This window comes from Pogoniulus pusillus, chromosome 12 (assembly GCF_015220805.1).
Source record: "Pogoniulus pusillus isolate bPogPus1 chromosome 12, bPogPus1.pri, whole genome shotgun sequence".
Classification (NCBI taxonomy): Eukaryota; Metazoa; Chordata; class Aves; order Piciformes; family Lybiidae; genus Pogoniulus; species Pogoniulus pusillus.
The window spans coordinates 19,706,067-19,728,619 of record NC_087275.1 but is presented as its reverse complement, the minus strand read 5'-3'; the positions used below and the strand labels follow the sequence as shown (position 1 = coordinate 19,728,619).

General features: G+C 37.7%; 1 protein-coding gene across 8 annotated transcripts in view; it reads left to right on the top strand.

The window, feature by feature from the left end:
• DSCAM (DS cell adhesion molecule) overlaps positions 1–22,553 on the top strand; it is a 459,192-nt gene that overhangs the window by 249,263 nt on the left and 187,376 nt on the right. For 6 of the 8 annotated variants that reach the window (XM_064152540.1, XM_064152541.1, XM_064152539.1 and 3 more), the window contains exon 4: positions 20,399–20,545. In XM_064152540.1, coding sequence (XP_064008610.1) covers positions 20,399–20,545 — 147 coding nt within the window. Of the gene's footprint in view, positions 1–20,398; positions 20,546–21,128; positions 21,143–21,167; positions 21,255–22,553 lie in introns of those variants that run through there. The other 2 variants (XM_064152544.1, XM_064152542.1) reach the window with 2 other exon arrangements.

The window sequence follows — 22,553 nt, the reverse complement described above, 5'->3', positions numbered from 1 at the left end:
TTGTTTTACCATTTCTGTTATATTGTTGCTGACATATTTAGTAGTACCCACTTTTTAAAGTCCTCTCAAAATAGGACTCTCATTCTCCCTAAGTACTTATATAGCACAGTCTTTATTCCTACTTGAGACCTCCTTTGTGAACAAAATCAACTTGGCTTACAGATGAAATCCTAAATGAGCTCTTGTCCTCATCTTATTCAGTGGTACTACCGTCTCCCTCTGCCAGCCAAAACTCCCTAACTGTTTAATCTTAGAATCCTATTAAGTTGTTTCATGGATCCCTCTCTCTAGTAACTCCCATGTGTCCTATATCTGTATTCCTCTCTTTCTCCGTCCCTTTAAAGTGATGGCTTTCTATTTAATTTTAAAAGGATTTTTAAAAGGTCATTGTGTAGTTACCTGCTTCACTTTTAGCTTTCTCTCTCTTTTAATTTTTTTTTTTAATCCTGAATTATCTGTTGCCTTCTATAGTGTGTTCTCTTAGTAAATTTGAGAAAGGCAGTAGCACATTTATGTTCCCTTTTTGGGATAATGACAGCTGATACTGTGGGCATAAGATTGCAGTGTGCTTGGCACTCTCAACAAGAACTGATTTTGTTCCTGACTACCCCAGATTTAAGAGAAATTACTTCAAGATCATGTGTTGAACTCCTAATTTCAGTTTAATTTTAATCACTGGGAGCATAATCTCCCAGCATGGCTGGGAACTGTATTTCACAATGTTTTCATTCTCTTTTTTATCATTATTACACAATAACAAGGACCAAAAACTAATGAGGGATCTAATAGTTTCAAAAGAAATCTTTCCCATATCTAGGGTCAATTGATATTTATAGTAATTGATATTTATAGCAAGCATCAAGGACTTGTTTTTAGAAAAGCTAATTAAGCACAATTTTTTTAATTGTGTTTTCTCACATATTCTTAAGGGGACATCTGTAATCACACAAATGTGAAGTGGACCAGTGAGAAAAAAATAAGCAAAATTCGTGGATTTTTTTTATGTTAAGATGAAAAACTACTTCTAAGATGAAAAAGAGAAGAAAAACTGTGATTTCAGAATTCTGAAATTATTTATGCCTTCATAATTCTGAGAGAATGAAAGAGGAAGTCTCTACTAATTTTCTAACATTGGTTAGTTCCTAAACCAAACTGAAACAGTAATTGCAGAAATTAGAAGGAAAACTGAGAAGATTTGGATCTAATATTAACATACGTTTCTTGCCTCTGCTCCTCCAAGTCTGAGAACAAATTTGGTTGATGATTGGTTTGCATTATGCTTGAATCAGACTATCACCAACTGTTGAGACTGATGCTTCTGTGTGAGCAGATTTGCTGCTCTGCGATTTTTGATATTTGTTCTGTGAACTTCCCGAGTGTTGCCACTGTTTTTAAACCCCATGCTCTTTATTTTAGCATAGGTTGGGTTGATATTCTTATGTGAATTGATCTGATCAAGAACTGAGAAGTAATGGTGAAGTTAGAGAACAGTTTATTTGTGTTCTATGGATTTCTTTACTCAGAGGATTTTTGGCACAGAAGGGGTCAGATATGTCAAGCAACATGCAGAGAGGTAATTCCATTACAAAACTTCAGTTAATTTACATTAAAAAACAAAGGCAAGTGACCTCAGATTGTTAGCTGACTTCACATGTGGAAGCATATGCCTTTGAAGGCAGCCTCCTGTAATGCTGCCTTCCAGACACACAAGAAAAGGGACTGAGCTGTTCAGAAGGAGATGATGGGCCAGAGTTTCAGTACTATTGGCTCTATTTCTGCCATAATAAAGTGTCTGATTACAAATTCTCAAAGAAAAGATAAGAGTTCTGGGGTGTTTTTTTTCCAAGCTATCTTGCAAACTGTTTTGACTGTCCACTTTTCTGCCTGGAGAGTAGAGTTCCTATACATGCTTCACAATTTCTACATGGATTGTGGTATTTTTTATGATCACCAGACAACTTAATTTTCCATCTTCTGTCTACTCTAAATCATTTTTGTTTTCAACTTCTGATAGAGTACGCTGCTATGTCTTGACCTGACAATTTAAAAGTCTTCCTTCTCATTTGTCACTGTTGTCATGTCTTTTTACAAGCTCCCTTTTCACGACCTAAGGTTTTTGCCTCTTAAGTGTACCACTATAAAACTAGGCTTCCAGCTCTTGAATCATTATTTCAGCTCTTCTGTGAACCCTGACAAAATTTCTATGTTATTTCAGTGAAGAAAGATTAATTCATTTATTTACCACCACCACCTCTTTTTGATATAAAATGTCTCCATAAACCAGAGTGGAGAAAACTGCACAGTTATGAAATCTTCAGATCTGTTTTACAAAACTGAAATCTTAGTTGTTCTCTACCTTTCTCTGGCAGGTAATTTGACTCCACTAAATTCTACCCCTCCAGCTTCTTGTGTGCAAATGATTTTTCCTGTTGTTAACTTTAGCTCATATATTATACATCTCATTTATAATTTATCATAAAAAGGGACCTTCTATTATTTATAACCTGCATGAAAACATGCATGTGCACACGTGCATATATGGGATAATTTTTTTCCGCATAAAAATAAAGATTAATGTATAAATATTTAACTGAGGTTGTAGTCTAAGCAAGTATTACTCCTAAAAGATTTGAAAAAAAGCTTTTTCAACAACTCTAATGCATACCACAGAGTACAATCTGCTAAAAAAAGTGTGACACCTCTCCACAGAGTGTTATTTTAACTGTGAGGAAGCATTAGGGTAATTTTAAAATCTATCATATTTCTAAGCATATGTTCTACTATGTGTATTCCAATTTCTTCTTCAACATCCATTGCCTTTGAAGACCTCATATTGGTTTTAAACATGAGTCATATTTTTAAAAGAGAGAGCATTTTTTTAAATAAGTAATCACTGGTGACCATTTCAATTCTCTACACTATGTGGTATGGTGCAGTGTTAAGTTTGGACTAGAATATTTGAATACCTAAGGCAACCAAGATTGTCCTGAAAAATCATAGTGTCTGTCATTTAAGCAGCCAGTATCTGTTATTCAGAAGACAAGTTATCAGACAGACTTTAAAATATGCAGTCCTCAGTCAGCCAGCCTTCCCATACACAGTAAAACTGTGAGAATATTGCCTGAATAAAGAGAGACAGAAGCCTGGGGTTTACAGAAAATATCTATTACTCACCACTGAAAAAAATCCACCCAATTTTCTAACAGTGTAGCAAGTGCTTACTGGCTTACTATAGTGGATCAGCAGATTAGATTCAGAATGACCATTTAAATACACTGTTGCAGACCTTGGGCAGCCTAAAATAATGATCTTTCCTCCTTATATTAAAAGATCTATATCAACTTTACCAACCAGAAATTACTCTATGCCTGCCTTTTCTGGCACCCAAGTATGGTGAATGGTGGTTAAACAAAGGTTTATTGTGCTAGCAGTTCTTGAGGTTTGCTCATGCAGAAAAAGCAGCATTTGAGTTAAAAGATAATGCAGTGTTGAAGTCATACATTTTAACATATTTTTTCCCCTAGGAAAAGTAAGTACAGACTATGTTTGAAGTGGCTTTAACTGCATAGTTTGCCTCTGAACATTCAGATCTTTGTAGGTTCTATTTAAATGAGAAATTATACTAGGGAAAGGTAGCTAAAATGAATCTCAGAAATTAAGTGAGAAAACTGAACAGGTAGCTTTTATTTTTATTTTTTTAAGTTAGAAATTAATTAGTGAATAGTGGTTACCAGTGATGATGTTATTTTTTTCCCCATGATTCATAGAATCATAGAATCATAGAATCAGCCAGGTTGGAAGAGACCTCCAAGATCATCCAGTCCAACCTATCACCCAGCCCTAACCAATCAACTAGACCATGGCACTAAATTGTTGGTAGTGTTTTTTTAAATGGTTATATCTGTATAGTAGAATGTAAAAGTACTTTTCACAGAGAATAGACAGACCTGCAATAGCCCTAGTCACTAAACTGAAATCAGATTTCTCCTTTTATCATCTCATGGGTATATTCTTCAAACTATGCCATAGAAGAGACAGCCAGATAATAAGAAAAAAGTGTAGCAGAGTTTCAGCTTTAATATCTCATTTTGAAAGATTAGGTCAAAGCCAGTCAATGTAACAGGTTGGTCACACAATCACATCACATACAACCATTTACAATTAATTATTCTAGCCTTTCTTTGTGCTCTTGTCAATTTGAACAGGGAAGCTGTCAGCTCTTGAGTCTGTCTTGAGAACCAGCCTTAGATCGTTATTATTGAACTGCTCCTTACTAGACTCTGGGGCCAATGCTACTGTCAAAAGGAAAAAGAAATGAAACATGGTATATTGACTTTTGGATTTTTTTTTTTTCCTTTTTTCTCCTACTTTATGCATTCTTTGCTCTGCAATGTGCTGTGCTTTGTACAATGCTCCCTTTGCTCCAGAAAGAATGTAAAGTCAACAAGACTCAATTTACAGGAGATTGCATATATGTCTCACATTTTTAATGAAAATGCTTGAGGGAGGGAAAGGCTATTTCAGCTGTGGCCATGGTCTAGAATGCAAATCTTAGGGTCAGTGATGCAAACTCTTGGGGCTTTGTCTAAGAGGATTGAAGTGAAGAAAAATTGGCTTTCTCCTGGGAGATGAAGACTGTGGACTATGAAAGCAGTGATGTTGACCCAAATACCAGTTGCTGAAGAGATTGAACCAATGAAGAATTTGCTTTAGAATAAATGCCATACAGCTGTCAGATTTTGCTACATTAATTTTCTTTTTATAAGATTCATTTATGGCTGTTCACATCCCTAAGTCATTGGCTGCATTAAAAATATGCCCAGATTAAAGCTGAATATCAAGAAAAGAGAAGAAAAATAGTTTCAGTTCAGAGGTTTTTCTCATTCCTTTTTTTGCTGCCTAGTTTTGAAAAATCAGGGTAATTATTTTTAAATGTACTTATCTAAGTGACACTAGCATTTTTTGAAAACTGGTGTAAAATGCAAAGACTCCAAAACTTCACTGTGCTTTCTCAGGAAAGAGAAGTACATTGAAGCAAATTGTGTGAATATCCTTACTTTAGATGATTTTCTTTTTAAGAGTACTTTTAGACCTAATGCACTTAAAAAACTCTGTACAGAGTCACATCTCTTTTCAGACAACTGTCAGGCACAAGTAAGAGCAATAGACCACTGACACCTGGGTTTAAATCCCATTTAAGCTGTATTCTGATGATTTATTGAGACACACATAAATAGTTGACAGATTTCATAATGCTCCTTTACATACAGGTGAATTTTACCTCCACATACAAATTGTTTAAAGGTAAATTTCATGCATGCATTTGGCTACGGTTGTTCTACATCTGTAGCTGTGCAAGAGGTCATGGATATGCCTGATATTGTGTACCAGATGTCAGTTGTGCTGAACAATCAGTGCAAAGTTAGGCTTTAGATTTTTCACACATTGGATGGAATGATGTGACAGATTATCAAAAATTAATAATCTGTATTAATTTTTATATCCAGGTGAAGATCGTTAATAACTACAAATACGATTTATTAACATTAAAACTCACCAGAAAACTTATTCACAAGGTTCAAAATGCACCGATGGAAATGTATACATACAGGGAACAAGCAAAACTAGAGCAAGTGGCAAACACAAACATTATACTGGAAGAGAAAATTCTTGTGGTTAATTATACTGCTTATCCACTAGAGGACACAGGAAGGTTCTTTCTGCTTATGGCAGAAGGCAATTAGTGAATTACAAGAGGCTTTAAGTATTTACTCACAAAATAGTATCAGACAGTACCCAAAGCATGTGCAGGGGCTGCTGTCAGTAGTCTCAAAGGCATTAAAGGCTTTGGAATTTCCTAGGCTCTTTTCTCAGGAAGCTGGGAGTCTATAGCGTAGTCTCTGACCTGGTTCCTCTTGATTTTCAATTCAGCAGAAGCCTTGCTGAGAGGCAGGCAGGATGCAGTGTGATCTGCAGTCTCAGAACAATGTCACACTGGCAACGCAGGCCAACTGCGTGCAGACATTTAGAGCCTGTTCCTGGTAAACCCAAGGCAGTGGAGTTTCCAGGCAGTTTCAGGGTGCAATGAGGCAGCAGCAGCACTCTGTGCTACCTGCTCGTCCCTTTTTATCAATACTGCCCAAGACTAATGGGCTTTTGGACATAGCTCAGCAAATCAGAATGGCACTTTGCCAAGCTTGACCATAGTAGGTGAAGCCAGGGCTTTTGTTTTCCTTTCCTGCAGTTGCTTCCGCAGCACAGAAGGAGGGAGAGCAGGGGAACATGTCTGGACAAGCCAGAGTCCTTAGTGGCTCCAGGTTCTTTGTCCTCTTTCCAGTGGTTCCTTCTCTCCATAGCAGAAGTGGGGGAAAGCATAAAAAACATGCCTGGGAAAGCCAGGACATGGATAAGCCCATTTTGGGCCTATCAGGCCTACTGAGACAACTGAGCATGCTGTAGGTGTGTAGGCATTTCTCTCAGGTCAATCCAGCTTTATGCTGCTTGCATTTTCTGAGAGTTTAAGAAATATCAGTTGTATAGGTTGTCATGTACAAATGTAATTGACATGGTCAAGGCCATCTGTGCTAATGACATACTATGCTGGCAAGCAAGGTCACTCTATGACTCCTGTGACTCAACATGTGGCTCAATATTCTTTAATGACCTGTGGAGATAAAGAGAGAGAGAATGACTGCTCTGAAAATCCGCTTAGGACCCAGGCAGTGGTGGTCTCTTTCTCTCCTTTGACATTTCTGTCTTGATGGATTTTTTTTAATTATTATTATTTTAATCTAAGACTATTCACTATTCTTCAAAAGTATTTTTTAGAAGTGGAAGAAATCCTTTATCACAGAATCACAAATTAACCAGGTTGGAAAATGCCTTCAAGATCATTAAGTCCAATCTATCACCCAACACCTTCTAATTAACTAAACCATGGCACTGAGTGCCTCCTCTTAAATACCACCAGGGATGGTGATTCCACCACCACCCTGGGCAGCACATTCCAATGCCAATCACTCTTTCTGTGAATAACTTCTTTCTAACATCCAGCCTAAACCTACCCTGGCACAGCTTGAGACTCTTGTTCTGTCACTGGTTGCTTGAGAGAAGAGACCAGCTCCAACCTGGCTACAACCTCCTTTCTGGTAGCTGTAGAGAGCAATAAGGTGTGTCCTGAGCCTCCTCTTCTCCAGGCTGAACCACCCCAGCTCTCTCAGCCTCACCTCATAGAGCTTGTGTGACTTTCATCCTAAAGTCTAATATTTATATTATCACTTTGCAATAGTTCATTCTAAAATACCTCTGTCTTCTTAACAGTCATAATTTAAAAGGTGCAAGAAAACACATTATAGAAGTTCTTGTTGCTTAATAAATGGTGCCATGAAACTCTACATCAGAGCTGTAAGGGTTAACAAATTAGATACTTTTAACCATTTGTAGAATTAATTGTGTCTGCCACAGACATGGAAGATAAGGTTAGGCAAATCAATTAGCTTTAGTGTGCTTCAATTTCCCAAACAAATAAAAATAGGCAAATTACAAAAGTTGCCTGACAAATATATTTGGGCATATTTTCATAATGTCCCTGATATCTGGAGAGACTATCAAGCCATGATTCTCTGAGCCATTCAAAGAAGGCAATAAAAGACCCCACAGTATTTATATGTATTCTAAAGGAATGATGATGCTTGTGTTTGTAATGGTATTTTTCATTGTGCTGTCAGCCTAAGGAAATTAACAGTACAGTATCAAAGTAATCTTAATGAGAAGGCCTGGAACCAAATATTCTTCCTAGCGTTATCTCACACATATCTTTGAAATTAAGTTGGATTGAAATATCCCATAAAATTGAGTTGATGCTCAGCATAAATCACACTGTGAATTTAATCCATGTTGGAAAATTGTATTTACTGAGCCTTTTTCATTGTTAAAAAGTTAATTTGCTAAATAAGTCAGCAAAAAGTCTAATTTGACAAAGCAGAGGAAATAAATAGCATAATAACTGTACCTACTTACAACATTATAATGTAACTCACATTCAGAGTGTTTCTGATTATGGAAGTGTCAGTATTATAAAACTTCATAACACACAAAAAGTGAGGTCTGTGTGTATGCTACGCTGAATCCCTTTATGCTAATGCAATACACTCTGCAAACAAATACAACCGGAATTGCTTGCAGTTGTTTCAATTTAAAATCAGTATGTGCTGTTTTTTCTTCTTCCAGAAAAGTTAATTATACATGTGAATTATCTTGATTAATACCTATTTGTGTACTTTCTAATATTCATTTATGGGATAATTTCATTGGATCAGCATTCACAGAAGGTTTGATTTTTTCCATTATACAGTATGGAACAGCTTTCTCATCCTTCTGCTTACTATTGTCATCCTGATGCTCAGTGAGTTGTGTTTAACATGCTACTTCACCATTTTTTCTGATGCTGTGCTGTATAGGAAATCAGTGAAGGTTCTATGTGTTCCTGTATGGAGGAAAATGTGTGTTAAGTCTCAAAAGACAGAAATAGCTTGTTGGGAGACTGCTGTTGCTGTTGGTTGGTTGTAGATTTGTGTTGTTGTTGCTGTTATTTGGGTTAGTTTTTGTTGTAGTCATTTGATGGTTCGTTGGTTCAATTTGGATTGATTTGGGGATTTTTGTTAGTTTTGGATTTTTTTTCTGGTTTTGTTTTTTTGGTTGGTTGGTTTGGGATTTTTTTTGTTTGCTTTGTTTTTGGTTTTTTTTTTTTAATTGTAAGTATATTAGTGTTAGTTAGAGCTTAAAGAACTTAAAACCACAAAATGTATGAAGTATGGTTCTGTGCCTCACATGTGCCTTATGGAATCATAAACCACTGACAGAAGATGAGTACATCCAGAGTGGAAAACAATGTGTATGTGAGTCAAGTTTCTAGCATGTGGCTAATGTAAGGGAAACTTCAAAAAATAATTTTGATCTTTAAAGAGTTATTGGAAAGTTACTCCATAGACTTAACAGATGTCTTGTTCAAAAGACTTAACAGATGTCTTGTTCAAAAGGATAAAAATTTACATTATTGACAGCTTTTATCTTAATTTTAAAAACTATTCTCTGAACACTGGACTCTCTTCTTAAGGGGAGGCTATTTAATCTAGCTCAAATTCCTAGTGGAACTACTCCCTCCCACAGTAAATATTTTGAACGTACTTTTATCTAAACAACATGTATTTACTTTTTCAAGCTGAGGAAGATAAGTCCTTCCTCAGTTGTTGCCTTTAAACCAAATTAAATTGTTTGAATTTCCCTAATTTTACACTCTCAAAATAAGTCATTAGGTGAAAATCCTATACTAGAAGATACTATGCAAGGCTTTCTCTGTTAATGCATAACCCTTAAATAAATATGTCTTGGGAATCTTTGAATAGATTTTTTTTCCATAAAGGGAAGTGGCTATGGTTCTAAATTTCTCATAAATCTGTTCCTCTGGTTGAGATGCATCATTACCTTTACAGTTACTTGCAGAATAGATGTGGTTAAACACATGGAGCCACAGAGCTGCAGCTGTTTAATTAATGTAACATAATATTGATTACTTGCAGTTAGTCAAACTAATTCTGCTGCTTGTGCACTTGCAATTCTGTCTATGTGAAGCTGTGATTTATTCTGATTGTTTTGTCTATAACAGTACATATTCTGCATATACAATGTCTTTGAAGCTATAAACAATTAAGGTGTACATTTGATGATACTGACATAAATCAACTGCTGTTCAGGCAAGAGGAGCTGGAGTTTCTCCCTTTACTCAACATGATTGTTTAAATTTACATGCAGATACAAGGAGAGATGGATCATGTTCCTCGATGCCATAAAGAGTAACATATAAGTCTGTCTGTGCTGGCCCACCAGTCAGCTCCAGTCTATTTACTTACTTGGAATGCGCCAGCAAAAACCTGAGAAGAAATTTTAATCCTCCAGACAGCTCCATATATCAGGGGCAAAGCTGAATCCTCTTTAATCAGAGCTCCTAAAACTAGCTAGTGATTTAAAAATTGTCTGCTTTCTTCCTAGCTGAAATAAGGAATGCAGCTTCTATAGCAATGTGTGCAAGGGCTCAAATAATCTAAAACTGCAGTATTGAAGATTATGGCAGTTTTATTTAATATCCTAGAGGACTGACAGTTAACAACAGCAAGTGAAAAACTGGAGTTGCTTACGCCTAATATATTCATAAAAGATTAAGAGAGGGAACAATCAAATATAAACTTTATGTGTTCAGTCACATTTATGCTAGCCAGTCATCAAGCAGTAACAATTAACATCACCTATCTGTGTGCACAAAAATACAGCCTTTGCATCTATTGATGTTCTTAAAACAAAAGGACAATATTTATTCCTCCTTTATAAAACTAGAAGGATGCATAGATAATGTAAACGGAATTGGTATGGACCACTGGCATGAAACATATTTGTGCAGCCTCAGAAACATGGCAGGGGCAATAAAATGTGTTCTGATTTGTGCAATTTAGCTAACAATCTGGTTTTCAGAATAATCATTATTATGGCATCCTAACAGTCAGAAAATTGTAACACTGCACACACAATGGCACTAATGCTCATATGTCTTACAGAAACAAATGAACTCATGTGACAGTTCAATTTAAAGCAGATAAACCCATGAATACAGATACCACCAGACTTCAGGACCTGTTTGATTTTTTAGTATTGTGTTCAGGCCTCATCCTGTCTGAACATGAACTCCACACAGCACAAAAACTCTTGTTCCTATGGCAATCCTGTAATCGACTCAGCAGATAGTCTGTCTCAACCCAATCTATAAATCCAAAATTGGAGCTCCCCACCCCTCTCCTTTCTGTCTTTCTTTTTTTGCCTTTTTTCTTTTCATTTGCTTTCTTTTTTTTACTGTCTTCCCACTCTCTCCACACACACATACCTTTTTCCCCCCTTTTTCTTCCTTTCTCCCTTTCTCTCCCATTTTAATAGTATTTACTTTATTGTATTATATGCAAAAAAGTAGTCAGATTTATTGTTTTAGAGTAGTAATACTGCCTACAGAACATTAAGGAAGATCTGGAACCTGTAGCTATGGCATGATCTCGAGTTACAAGAGACAGCTAACTATTTTGGAATGGGGAAGTAGACACCACAGTATCTATGTTTGACTAAAAACCTTTTCTTCAGAGTGATACAGAAATACATAGTTGCTCCCCAATATTACTGGGAGGTATAGGTGCCAAAGTAGTAATAATTCTATGTTAATGATGTTAAACTTTAAGCTTTTCTATTTTAGGTCAAATGGAAAATATTTCACAACCTTGCTCCTTTTCTTTCATGGCTTTTTGTAGAGATGTTGATGATGGTTGAATTGGGCTTCCCACACTGAGCAGTTCTGACCTCCACTGGTCAAGGGACAGGGTGACTAGTATAAGATTTACTTTTATAGCCTGATTCAGAATAAGCTGCTACCAGAACAGATGTTTCTTGAGGAGGGACCCAACTGCAGTGGAGTAGGTGAGGAGGGTAGAGAGCAATGATGACAGAAGAAATCTGACTTAGTTTTGATCTTCCAGTTCTACAAAAAAATTGCAAAGTTATGAATCCATCTGTACTGCAACTGACGCCCTGTCCTGCCATAAGACTAGAAATGCTTAGACACATCTTTAACTTTTTGCACAGAGATTGCATCAGCTATTTTTTAATGATGTCAAAATAGGTTCCATGCCTACATAAAATAGCAAATACCTCATGTGAGGCTGCTGGCTTTTTAAATAAATTCTCTTGTGCGTACCAAGAGGATGATGCCAGACTCTTCTCAGTGATGCCCAATGATAGGACAAGGGTCAATGGGTGGAAGTGGAGGCATAGGGAGCTTCATGTAAACTTAAGGAGGGATTTTTTCACTGTGAGGGTGACAGTACACTGGAAAAGGCTGCCCAGGGGGTTGTGGAGTCTCCTCTCTGGAGATATTCAAAACCTGCCTGGACACATTCCTGTGTGATTTGGTCTAGGTGATCCTACTGTAGCAGGGGAGTTGGACTGGATGATCTTTTGAGGTCCCTTCCAGCTCTGCCATTCTGTGATTCTGAGAAAAGGGAAATCTCTGGCTACTGTGGAGGTGAAAGAAAATCAGACTTGCAAGTTCAGTCTTATGATAGAGATACATCTCTGTGAGCTTTGAAGAGCATGGAGCAATAAATCAAATATGACAGTAGCCTCCTCTACCTCAAGCAACCACTTCTTATGGTCTTTGTGCATATTGCTGTCTTTGTGCATATTCCTTTTCTTGTGTCAGAACATATAAATGGGAAGATCAAAGATCTTAATTCCTCATGAGGAACATCATACTATCATGGCACTTTAGAAGCTTTGCCACTTATTTTTTCTATCAGAAACAGAATCACACTCACAGGGGCCTCTCCAGCTATCAAAACCTAAACCTATGAGACACAAAGACCTGGCCATGTAATGCAAATCAGTTATTTATTTCTTCAGCACTTATACCTGAAGGGAGGCAATATTAACCCAATGGAGAGGGCTTATTTCATTGTAACTGATTAAGAAGTGTCATTGTCCTTGGGCTGTAGAGCCAATACTATGACTTCCATCCTGCTTCTGTTCTCCTGAAAGTCACCTGCAGGTTGTGTCCCAGACAGAGAAGGAGGCAGTGGGCAACACGCTCCAAAGGTGCATCTATAGACCCTAGAATTGAGATTATATAAGGAGCTAAAAAAAATCCATTTTTTATCCTCTCAAAGGTCTTCTGCCAGGGCCTGTGAGCTTGGCTACGTCTCTAGAGGGAAGGTTGTGCTGCTCAGTGGAACATAGTCATGTTTTGGCCATCTGCATCACCTACAATGAGCAACACACCAGATGTCTTATGTAGGCTGAGTACATTATGTGAGTGATACTTGGTAAAGTGGAATCCTTGACTCCCACTTTTCCTACCTGCTCCCTTTTCTCACCTAATCTTTGGTTTATGTATCAAAAGCATTGGCAGGGCTGTGACTTCAGGGCACAATTTAAGCATGGTTGCTTCTGGCAGATTTTCCCTGCCCAGAGCAGCAAACTGTTTTACTTTGAGAATGATGTTGTAACAGTGCTATAAAATTGAATTATCGGTTACTCTGCTTTGGCTCTGTGGGAAGGTTTCTCCCCTTGCCTGCACTAGTCACACTAAAAACTTGCTTAGCAGTAGCAGTTCTATCCAGCAGAGGTGACAAGTACAGCTGATAAAAGTTTATTTGTTCTATATTATCATTTGGCACACCATTAGAACAGCCATCTGTTCTCTTAATTTCTATCAACCCAATTTAGACTGCAATAACATAATGCCGTTAGATGCTTCCAACAAAGTGAAAATCAAATATGATTTTTTAAACCATCTTGAGGATAACATTATCCCTATTTAAAGACTACCAGGATGCTGAGGGAAAAGGGTATGATAAAAGAATAATTAATGTTACACTTTTAACATATTCTCATATTCATACAAGAATATTATGCACTAATTTGACAGGAAAGCGTTCACATTTTCTTATGAATTATACATGAGAACAATTTCACATAGGAAATCTAAACAGAATTACTTCAACTTATTACTCAGACCTGTAAAATTTTATTTTAATCTCTGGTATTATATAGTCTAATGGAAAGCATTAAAAAACTCACATAAGAGCAATTTCATAATTGTTAATGTGACCTCCTCACACCTGGAGATATGAACACATGATTTGCTAAAGCAGCTCAACTTTAATGAAGTCGCTGGGTTATTTAGGGCACTAGTCAGCAGGCAGCAAAATGAGAGGTATGCTTCCAAAATGTGGGATTTGGGGCCACTAGTTCAGGTTAGTTGAGCCTGGGTGCAACCCTTTTTCCTTGCCGTCTTCCCTGTTTGTTCTCTTTTGGGACCTTCTACATGGATATATGTATCCTTAAATAAAGTGAATTGTTAATGTCTCAGGTGAAGACATCAATTTAAGGTTTGAATTAATTAATAGAATTCAGTTAAGGAAAGACATGTTGATAAAAATTGTGCACACTGTTCAAAGGTTAGTGTAATGGCAAATGATATGCTTTAATGAGTTGCAGAAGGAGGTTGGATTGTGATAAAGAAGTCTGATGTGAACACGTAGCTTTTATACAGCCAGCTCTAGTACCCAGACAGACAATAGGTTACATTTTTAGAATGGGGGAAATCAGCTCTCTAAGTCTCTTGACTTTGACAGGAAGATCATAATGATCAATAGCTGTAGCAAGTTAATATTGGTAGGAGGACTCTCGTAGTTGCTGTACATGTAAGACGGAAGAAAATTTGTATTGAGGACAATAGTGGTCAGGGGTGACCTCACTGCTGTCTACAATTACCTGAAGGGAGGCTGTAGCCAGGTGGGATTTGGCTCTTCTCCCAGACAACCAGCAACAGAACAAGGGAACACAGTCTCAAGTTGCACCGAGGGAGGTATAGGCAGGATGTTAGGAGGAAGTTCCTCACAGAGAGAGTGATTTGCCATTGGAATGGGCTGCCCAGGGAGGTGGTGGAGTCACCGTCCCTGGAGGTGCTCAAGAAAAGACTGGATGAGGCACTTAGTGCCATGGTCTAGTTGATTGGCTGGGGCTGGGTGATAGGTTGTAATGGATGATCTCTTGGAGGTCTCTTCCAAGCTGGTTGATTCTATGATTCACTATTACCAAAACCATTACTGAACTTATGTACGTGATCTGAACTTCAAACATTTCTTAAGGTACTGGGCAAAAAAATATAGGAATATTTGAAGTTACAAATAATTAGCAGTTAATTATTTAGGAAGTTCAATCTGTATAACTAATAAAGGAGAAAGGTGATTTAAGAGGCAATTTCCTCATGTTCTTTAAGCACTTAAGTGGGCAGAAAATTTCTGACTGCAGAGGAAATCTTTAATGAAGGCACAGTAAGATCCAATACCTGCAGTCAAAGCCAGATAGACAACAAACAACAGAGTGACTTTCAAACGTGAGGATAATTAATCATTGCAATAATTTACACAGGGGAATCATATGCTTTCTGCTTACAAAAAATTGTGACTAATGCTTTTTTTAAAAAGCTATAGTTTAACTTCCAGATATGGACTTAGCACAAGGCTTAATAGATGAAGCATGATAGGTGAGAATAAATGACTCTAATGGTCTTTTTAATCCTTGAATATTTCATTTTATTATTTTTTTTTCAGCTGCACTATGAGGCAGAGTTTTGTATTAATAACAGATGAGATGTTGGAGAGTTATGGATCCTTTTCTCCATTTTTCCACAGACTTGTGTACATCAATCCCTATATCTCTGTGTGTTTCTCTGTAAAATATGTAAATTTTAAATGGTAGTACATTACTATACTTGCCCACCTCAGCAAGACAAAAGGTAGTAAGGGTTCCAGACATCCTCTGAACAATTTGAGTAAAATGCATACTGCAGATAGTGGGCCAGGTTTTCAAATGCACAAAAAAATTGAAAGCCAAACAGATGTGAGCTTTCAATGTCTCTGAAAATCAGATGCTGAAATTATTATAATCAAGTTTTCAAGGCATTAATACAAACACTGCTGAGGAGGAGTAATAAATGGGAATTATGAGCTATATTTTGACAGTGTTCTTTTTAATTGTTGTGAGGGAGGCTTCTCTGCCTTCCACCCTTGAATCCTGCTACCAGCCAAAAAAACCCCAAAACCAAACAAAAGGCTTCAGTTTATCTGAAAAGATGTTCCATTAAAAAGAATTAGACTTTGTTATAGCGAAGCAAGAGCGATTCAATTAAACGTGCCGCAAGAAGAAAGCAATCCTCTGGATCAACACGGCAGCAAAAGCTTGTCGATCCCCATCCTGGTGCATTTCTAAACACCTTTTGAAGTACAGAAAGCAGAACACTCAACACTTTGGCTTTGTCACAGCTGACAGCCTGTCGGTTTTAATGAAAATGCTCTCCGTTTAGAAGATGACAGAAATTACATGCGTTTCCCCTTTTATTTTCCTGTCATCTTTTCTGTCTCATGTTTTTACAGTAGAAGGAGGGGTTGGTTATTAAAGCATTACATAAGTATGCAAAATATATTAAGAAGAAGAGAGGAAAAGGAAAAGCTTTAGCCCTGCAATTATACACAATGTGTGTTGGTTTGAAACATATGCTGTGACATAACAACGAACATGTGGCAATAACTATTTACTTTTAGTTATCTTTAAACAGGGTGAGGCAAAAAAATCTCTAGATAATACTTTAAGTGAAGGTTTTATTATTCGATGGTCTGAGTAATTTCCAACAGGAAAATGATCTAAGGCATTTTAGATCGCTCAAGTATGCTCATAATTTCTCTAGAAAATACAGCAAGGTAACAGTGCACAGATTCTTGGCTCTGTGTAGCTTTTACAAATGTTTTTGAGTGTCAGGCTTTTGATATCTGTACCCACTCTCACTGACCCAGGTGTGTAAGTGCGTCCAAGGAAACTCGCTTTCAGGACTGAGGAGGGAAGGTTTCAGACACAGATATTGTCAGTACTATAGACCCTGTAAATAGCCCACAAATCTATACGTATTCTTCAATCTGGCAGTAGCTGCTCCACGTATTTCTCCAGTTCTTGTTACAGAGTTCGTATTAGCAGCAGTAAAATGTACAAGGTAGAAATAATGGGGAAGAGAACTGCTTTCAGCAGTTTTAAGAGAAGTTCTGAATTTGAGCTTCTCCCTTAATTTCTATGAAGACAGATGCTTCATGCTTATCCTAAGAAAAGAGATAAGTTTAATTATTAATGATGGCCTATCTCAAAATTGTGCAAAGGTGAAATGAGATCCCAGAAAAAGAAAGCTACATTAAGCCATTGTACAAGAAGAACATTTCTGCCTCTCAGCTGTTTAGGTTCTGCTTGCTTGACACAAACACACAGTGTGTGGAGGTATACTCAAGTGACCAAAATGGTCACAATCATCCCATTAACAGTTTTTTATATGTTTCTGACCTGTGACATGACAGCAGCTGAGTACAATCTCCACCAACATCTCTTCCTGCATAGAATCATAGAATGTCAGAGGCTGGAAGGGACCTCAAAAGATCATCCAGTCCAATGGCCCTGCCAGAGTAGGATCACTATACTGGATCACACAGAAACGCACCCAGGTGCGTTTTGAGTATCTCCAGAGAGGGAGACTCCACAACTCCCTTGGGCAGCCTGTTCCAGCTTGGTAATAGAGTTATATCCCAGCTTGAAAAGACTCATTTAAGTCTTGATCAGGCTGCAGAGGACATATCTGTATGGTATATGCAGCATTGGTTCACCAGTTTGGCAGCCGTGCCAGTCAAGCAGCATTGCTGTGGGCAAGCACATGTCTGAACTGGCTGTGCTCCCTGAAATACAGAGCTGGGTAATGCTCACACAGCTGGAAACAGAAGCAAGAAGAGATTGCCCTTGCTGCATACCCATCATTAACCTCAAGTAAAGTTCTTAAATGTGATTCCCATCTCCTGAAACTGTCATTTTAAGCTGCATACAGACCAAGGGAGACAATGGTGATTTAATTACCTGTAGTCCATGTAACATATTTCTTGCAAAGGGAGATTTGCTTTATGAATATTTCAGTAGTGAAAGATGTGCATGTGACACAGAAATAAAAAATTCTGTGTTTTTCACACCCACATACTAAGTATGCTTCTAATGTAGAATCAGGAGTAAAAGTAAACCTTGAGTACCTATGTGATGAGGAGATAGGGTGGAACACAACAAGTGTTGTCTGAGTCGTTGTGGACTGCAAAAGGAAAAGGAAGAACAACTCAGAATAGGATACTACATTTTTATCTATGAGTTACAGTGTGAGAATCAACCAAAACAAAACCCCAGTCTCAAAGTATTCTCTGACCAACAGGAAGTACTTGTTTTGTGTGAACCATTCTGAGCTTGCCTCCCTGTGCAGTGCTAGGATTTCCCTGGCTGTGGCATTGGAGTTGGGCCATGTGACTGGCAGCAAGTAAAGGACAATCCTGTGATTGTTGAGGGGGTTCTCTGGGTGACTGCCTACACACTTGCAGACTATGCTTTCTAGTTGCTAGTAGGTAGCTGTTATTTACCTGGTATTGTAGAAAACCTCATTAGCAGCTTTTACCAAGCCAAGCTATTTTGCAAATAGCCAAGAAATAGTTGATTGGTAATGAGAAGCTAGATAAAAGACGTTTTAGCAGTTTAACTCACTAGCTCTCTGTACCATCTCCTCCAAACTTTACAGCTACAGTATTAAAGATGCAAGACAGCATTGCTTTTTTCATATAACCTCTTTCAATGCCTTATTTCAGACACCTGGTTGTGAAAGTGAAATATTACTTCTCAGTTGCTTTTCATGCTACTTTCAACAGTGTATTTGTTTATATGTAATCTGCATTGAAACACAAGTCTTCTGTATGCAATCATTTGAATTTTCAGAGGCATATGAATTCAATATGCCCTCTCTACAAGAGGGAACATCTTTAGCTTATAAACTCCCCTAGGATGGAAGATAGCTGATGACTGAAGAGAGTGTCCTTGCCATCCAGTCCTCCTTTTCTCCTTCACATCTTCTCTTGTGAAGCTCTTCCCCTTTGGTGCCTCTATTCTGGAGATTTCTTTTGTTCATGTACTTCTTAGTAATGGCTCATGTTATCTGAACAAGCAAAGTACTTTGGAAGGGTATGTGCTCTGTGGTTTTCCAGTGTTGTCACTTAACTGCTTGCACACTTTTACACTGACTTTCAGAAGAAAAGGATCAGCGGAGACAAACATAAATAAGACATAAATAAGAAATGAAAATATTTCATACTGTGCATTACTGAACAATGTTTTTCATCTTGGTGTATTCTTTCCCCTAATTTGGGAGCCAGAACTATTTTATAATGCATAGGTAGAGATATGAATATTTGTAATAACTACTGACTACTACAAAAAAAAAGAATAGCAGACATGAAAAGAAAAGATATGAACATTTTCTCCAGCATAAAATTTCTAGAAAAGCAAACATACCTTAGACTGTAGTATTTTTTTTAAGGGAAAGAGTAGCCCAGTGAGGCTCAAGTTTGCAAGGCAAACCACATTACTTGTATTTATGGTAGTATGGGAAAAGCTTTAGAGCAAGCATATAACATGTGGATGTTAGATATTTTTTTTGTGTCCTTGCTTTTAGAACATGCATCCACAACAGAGCAGAGACATTAGTGCAGGCGTCAAGTGATCAAATCTGCACATATGTACATATGTATCACAATATTTTCCACATATTCTACTACTACTATTACTAATAATAATGTATTTGAAGATTTCAACTATATTATTTTCAATTTGAAGGAACATTGAAAAAAATGTTGATAAACAGGTTCAGTTTTAATGGACAGTCACTTTTTTGGACTTAATTTCCTTCCTGAAATAAACCTTTCTGTGTAAAATAAAGTAAGAGGGAAAAAAGGATCATAAGTAACACTACCCATACTGTTTATTTAAGCCCTTCTTTTAGACATGGAGTCTGTCTACCTGCTTACATTGTGCTTCTCTAATCACAGACTGAAATATTATTTTAAAAGCAATTCTGCAACAGGTCAGATAATGGAGTAACTCAGCTTCTGCCAGTTGTTTGGCCATGGAAGCACTGAGCTGCACAGATCTCCCCCTGTCCCTGCTCAGACCTGCAGTGCAGTAACCCACAAGAACCATGGACAAGAAAGGGTGGGACTGCTCTTGTCCCTCATGCTGTCTAGTTTGAAGGCTGGTTTCACTCTGAAGCAGGATGTGGAGTGGGGTCATGCAGTGTATAGTTCTTACAGCCAGAGTCTAGCAGCAAATGTGTCCCGTATTCTGGGGGTTAAAAATTCCTTTTGTGAATTTCTTTTACTTCACTCATATATTTAATCTTACTTTTTGATTTTTTTCTTAGTTTTCTGATGTACCTGGACAAGAAGTGTCATTTTGGCTAATATTGTTGAATTATGTATGCCATGCCAGACCATATTTCTAACATGTACAGCTCTGCTGGTAATTTTCAAACCTATCACTCTATAATAATGAATTAAAATGGATTCAATTCTGCTTTGGTTCTTTATCCTGTATTTTATTTCAGACATCTGCTGGATATTGTTTGTTGATTGTGACCATGACACATTTCTTTCCTTCATTGCTCATATTTTTCTTACAGATCTCTACCTTCTCTATAAGTGCACATGAATTAATATCTTCCTATGCATTTTCAACAAGCACTTAGTAAACTTATAGTTGGAAATTCCCATACTCTGGGGAAAAAAAAAAACAACCACAAAACCAAAACTACAACAAAACCTTCAGGACCCTCCAGCCTCTGTTGTCCATTCCATGGTGTGAGCAAGAAGAATGAGCTGCAGATATTTTAAACACTGTAAATTCTCATGTCTTTCAGGATCTAGATTTCTCATCACATCCACGGGAGCCTTGTATATTTTAGATGTACAAAATGAAGATGGATTGTACAACTATCGATGTATCACAAGGCACAGATACACTGGAGAAACACGACAAAGCAACAGTGCAAGACTTTTTGTGTCAGGTACTTCTTTATATACCATGGTAAATTAAGTATTGAATGTCTCTCTCTCTCTTGTGCTAAACTGGCAAGGCAGATTCCTGTGTCTGTATGCACAAACAACCAAGTCATCTATCAAATGCATGATAGAATTGTGAGCTGCTGCAAAATAAAATGTCCCATTATAAAATACATTTTTCCATTTTCCACCTCATATTAGATATTTCTGGAGACCTTGTAGGGTATACAGTGCCTAGTAGAGTGATTTTTAATAGGTTTACTGTACCTCATAGACAAACTGTAGATGTGGTTTATTCCATTAAAAGTAGACTTGCACAGTGAAAATATGTAGTCACCTTATCTTCCTATTGTAACCAAAGGAAAGGAACACTTCTCAGGTAATGTGTCTGACCTACTTCAGCTGCTCACTTTAGAGTGAGATAAGTTGCCCTATGGTGCCTATTTGTTAACCATAGCAGTTGTTCAGGACATTTAGGTCAGCTGTAGGTATTTCCACTGATGGAGTCTCAGGTTAGCTGAGATGCCTTCGTTTTAATTCATCACACTCCTTGGGGAAAACTGTGTTGCTCTGCTTCCAGGAGAGATCTCCAGCCAGAAAGGGTATGTAGCCTGTCCCAGAATACTCAGTGTCCTGAAGGCAGACAGGAGTGTTAACTGGTGGCTGTTCATGGGTGGAGCTAAAAGTCCCAGGGCAGATGGCTTTGAGCAACAGGTGGGAAAATGAGAAAATAGATGAGGCATTTTAACATGTTCCTTGGCGTTGTAAATCATCTCCTGACTGTTGCCTGTGTGATGGATTACACATATGCCAAATACTTAAGACCGTCAGTACTACTCCAATCCTATCTTCTCCTTGCTTTGACCTACTGAGAGGAGATGTCTGTGGTGGGTGAGATGAGAAAGAGCATCAGACCTCACGCCTGGGTCTGGAATTTGATCTCAAGCATCTCTGTACAGTATTAGCTTTCTTGTATCTCGCCTTCCTCTCCCTCATTTGCTGGGTGCCTCTTACTGCACCTTCTGTCCGCCCCCCCACTGAAATCCACATTCAGTGTTACAGAGTTGCCCAAAAAATCCTCACCATAAAAATTGGCATGATGACCTTCACAGTCTAACATTCAGTGGGATCATTCTCCTTGTGACCCCATTCTCTTGTCTTTTAGTCTTTTTGTCAAAAAAAACCCAAACCAACCAAACAACCCCCCCTAGCAATTACATCTTAGCTCTCTACCCTCTGTTTGAGAGCAGAGATGGGCACAAGATTTTGCATTAGCAACTTACCTCCTGCCCTCCTCCAAAATGATCATTGCTGAAGGATTCTGGGGCACTCTGTACACAAAAGTCAGTACTTAAAATATACTAATGATAAAAATAGTGTGATTCAGGTTAGAATCACTTACCTGCCAGATCCAGGAGTTTCTTCCTTTGACACCTGTTCCCTGCAGTTAAAACTTTTGCCTCTGCTTTTCCCAGTCAGAGGAAGTAGTTTTCCTGCACAATAATCTGCCTGCTTTGGTCTTATAACGATAGGCAGGGTCCTATCCTTATAGGTAGCTCCACAATATGGTCTGCTTCCGTATGAAATCATGCTAAGGCTGAGCCAGTGGTAACATAAATAAAATCAGGCTTGTATCTTGGTTACCACAGGAGAATGTCTGGTTATTTTGTTGGAGAGGAAAAAATTAAAGCTCTGTCTTATTTGTAATTCAGGACAAGCGTCCTAAAAGGTATGCGCTGCTCTGTTCTATTCTCCTCTACAGACCAATGTAGAATAGGAATTTAACCTGTGTACAACAGTTGACTTTTTAAATTCAATTACTGTCTTTTGTAGTGGTCTCTGATTTCCAGTCCTCTTGGTCTGCTGAACAAGTGTAGCTGTCCTGGGTAGAGCTTGTCTCTTGATGTTTCTTTGTTCTTTAATAGGTTTGATATTTTAAAATAGTTTAAAATCCTTTAAGAACTGAGATCATAGGTTCCATGAACATATGGAAAGGTCAGTTTGCATGAAACC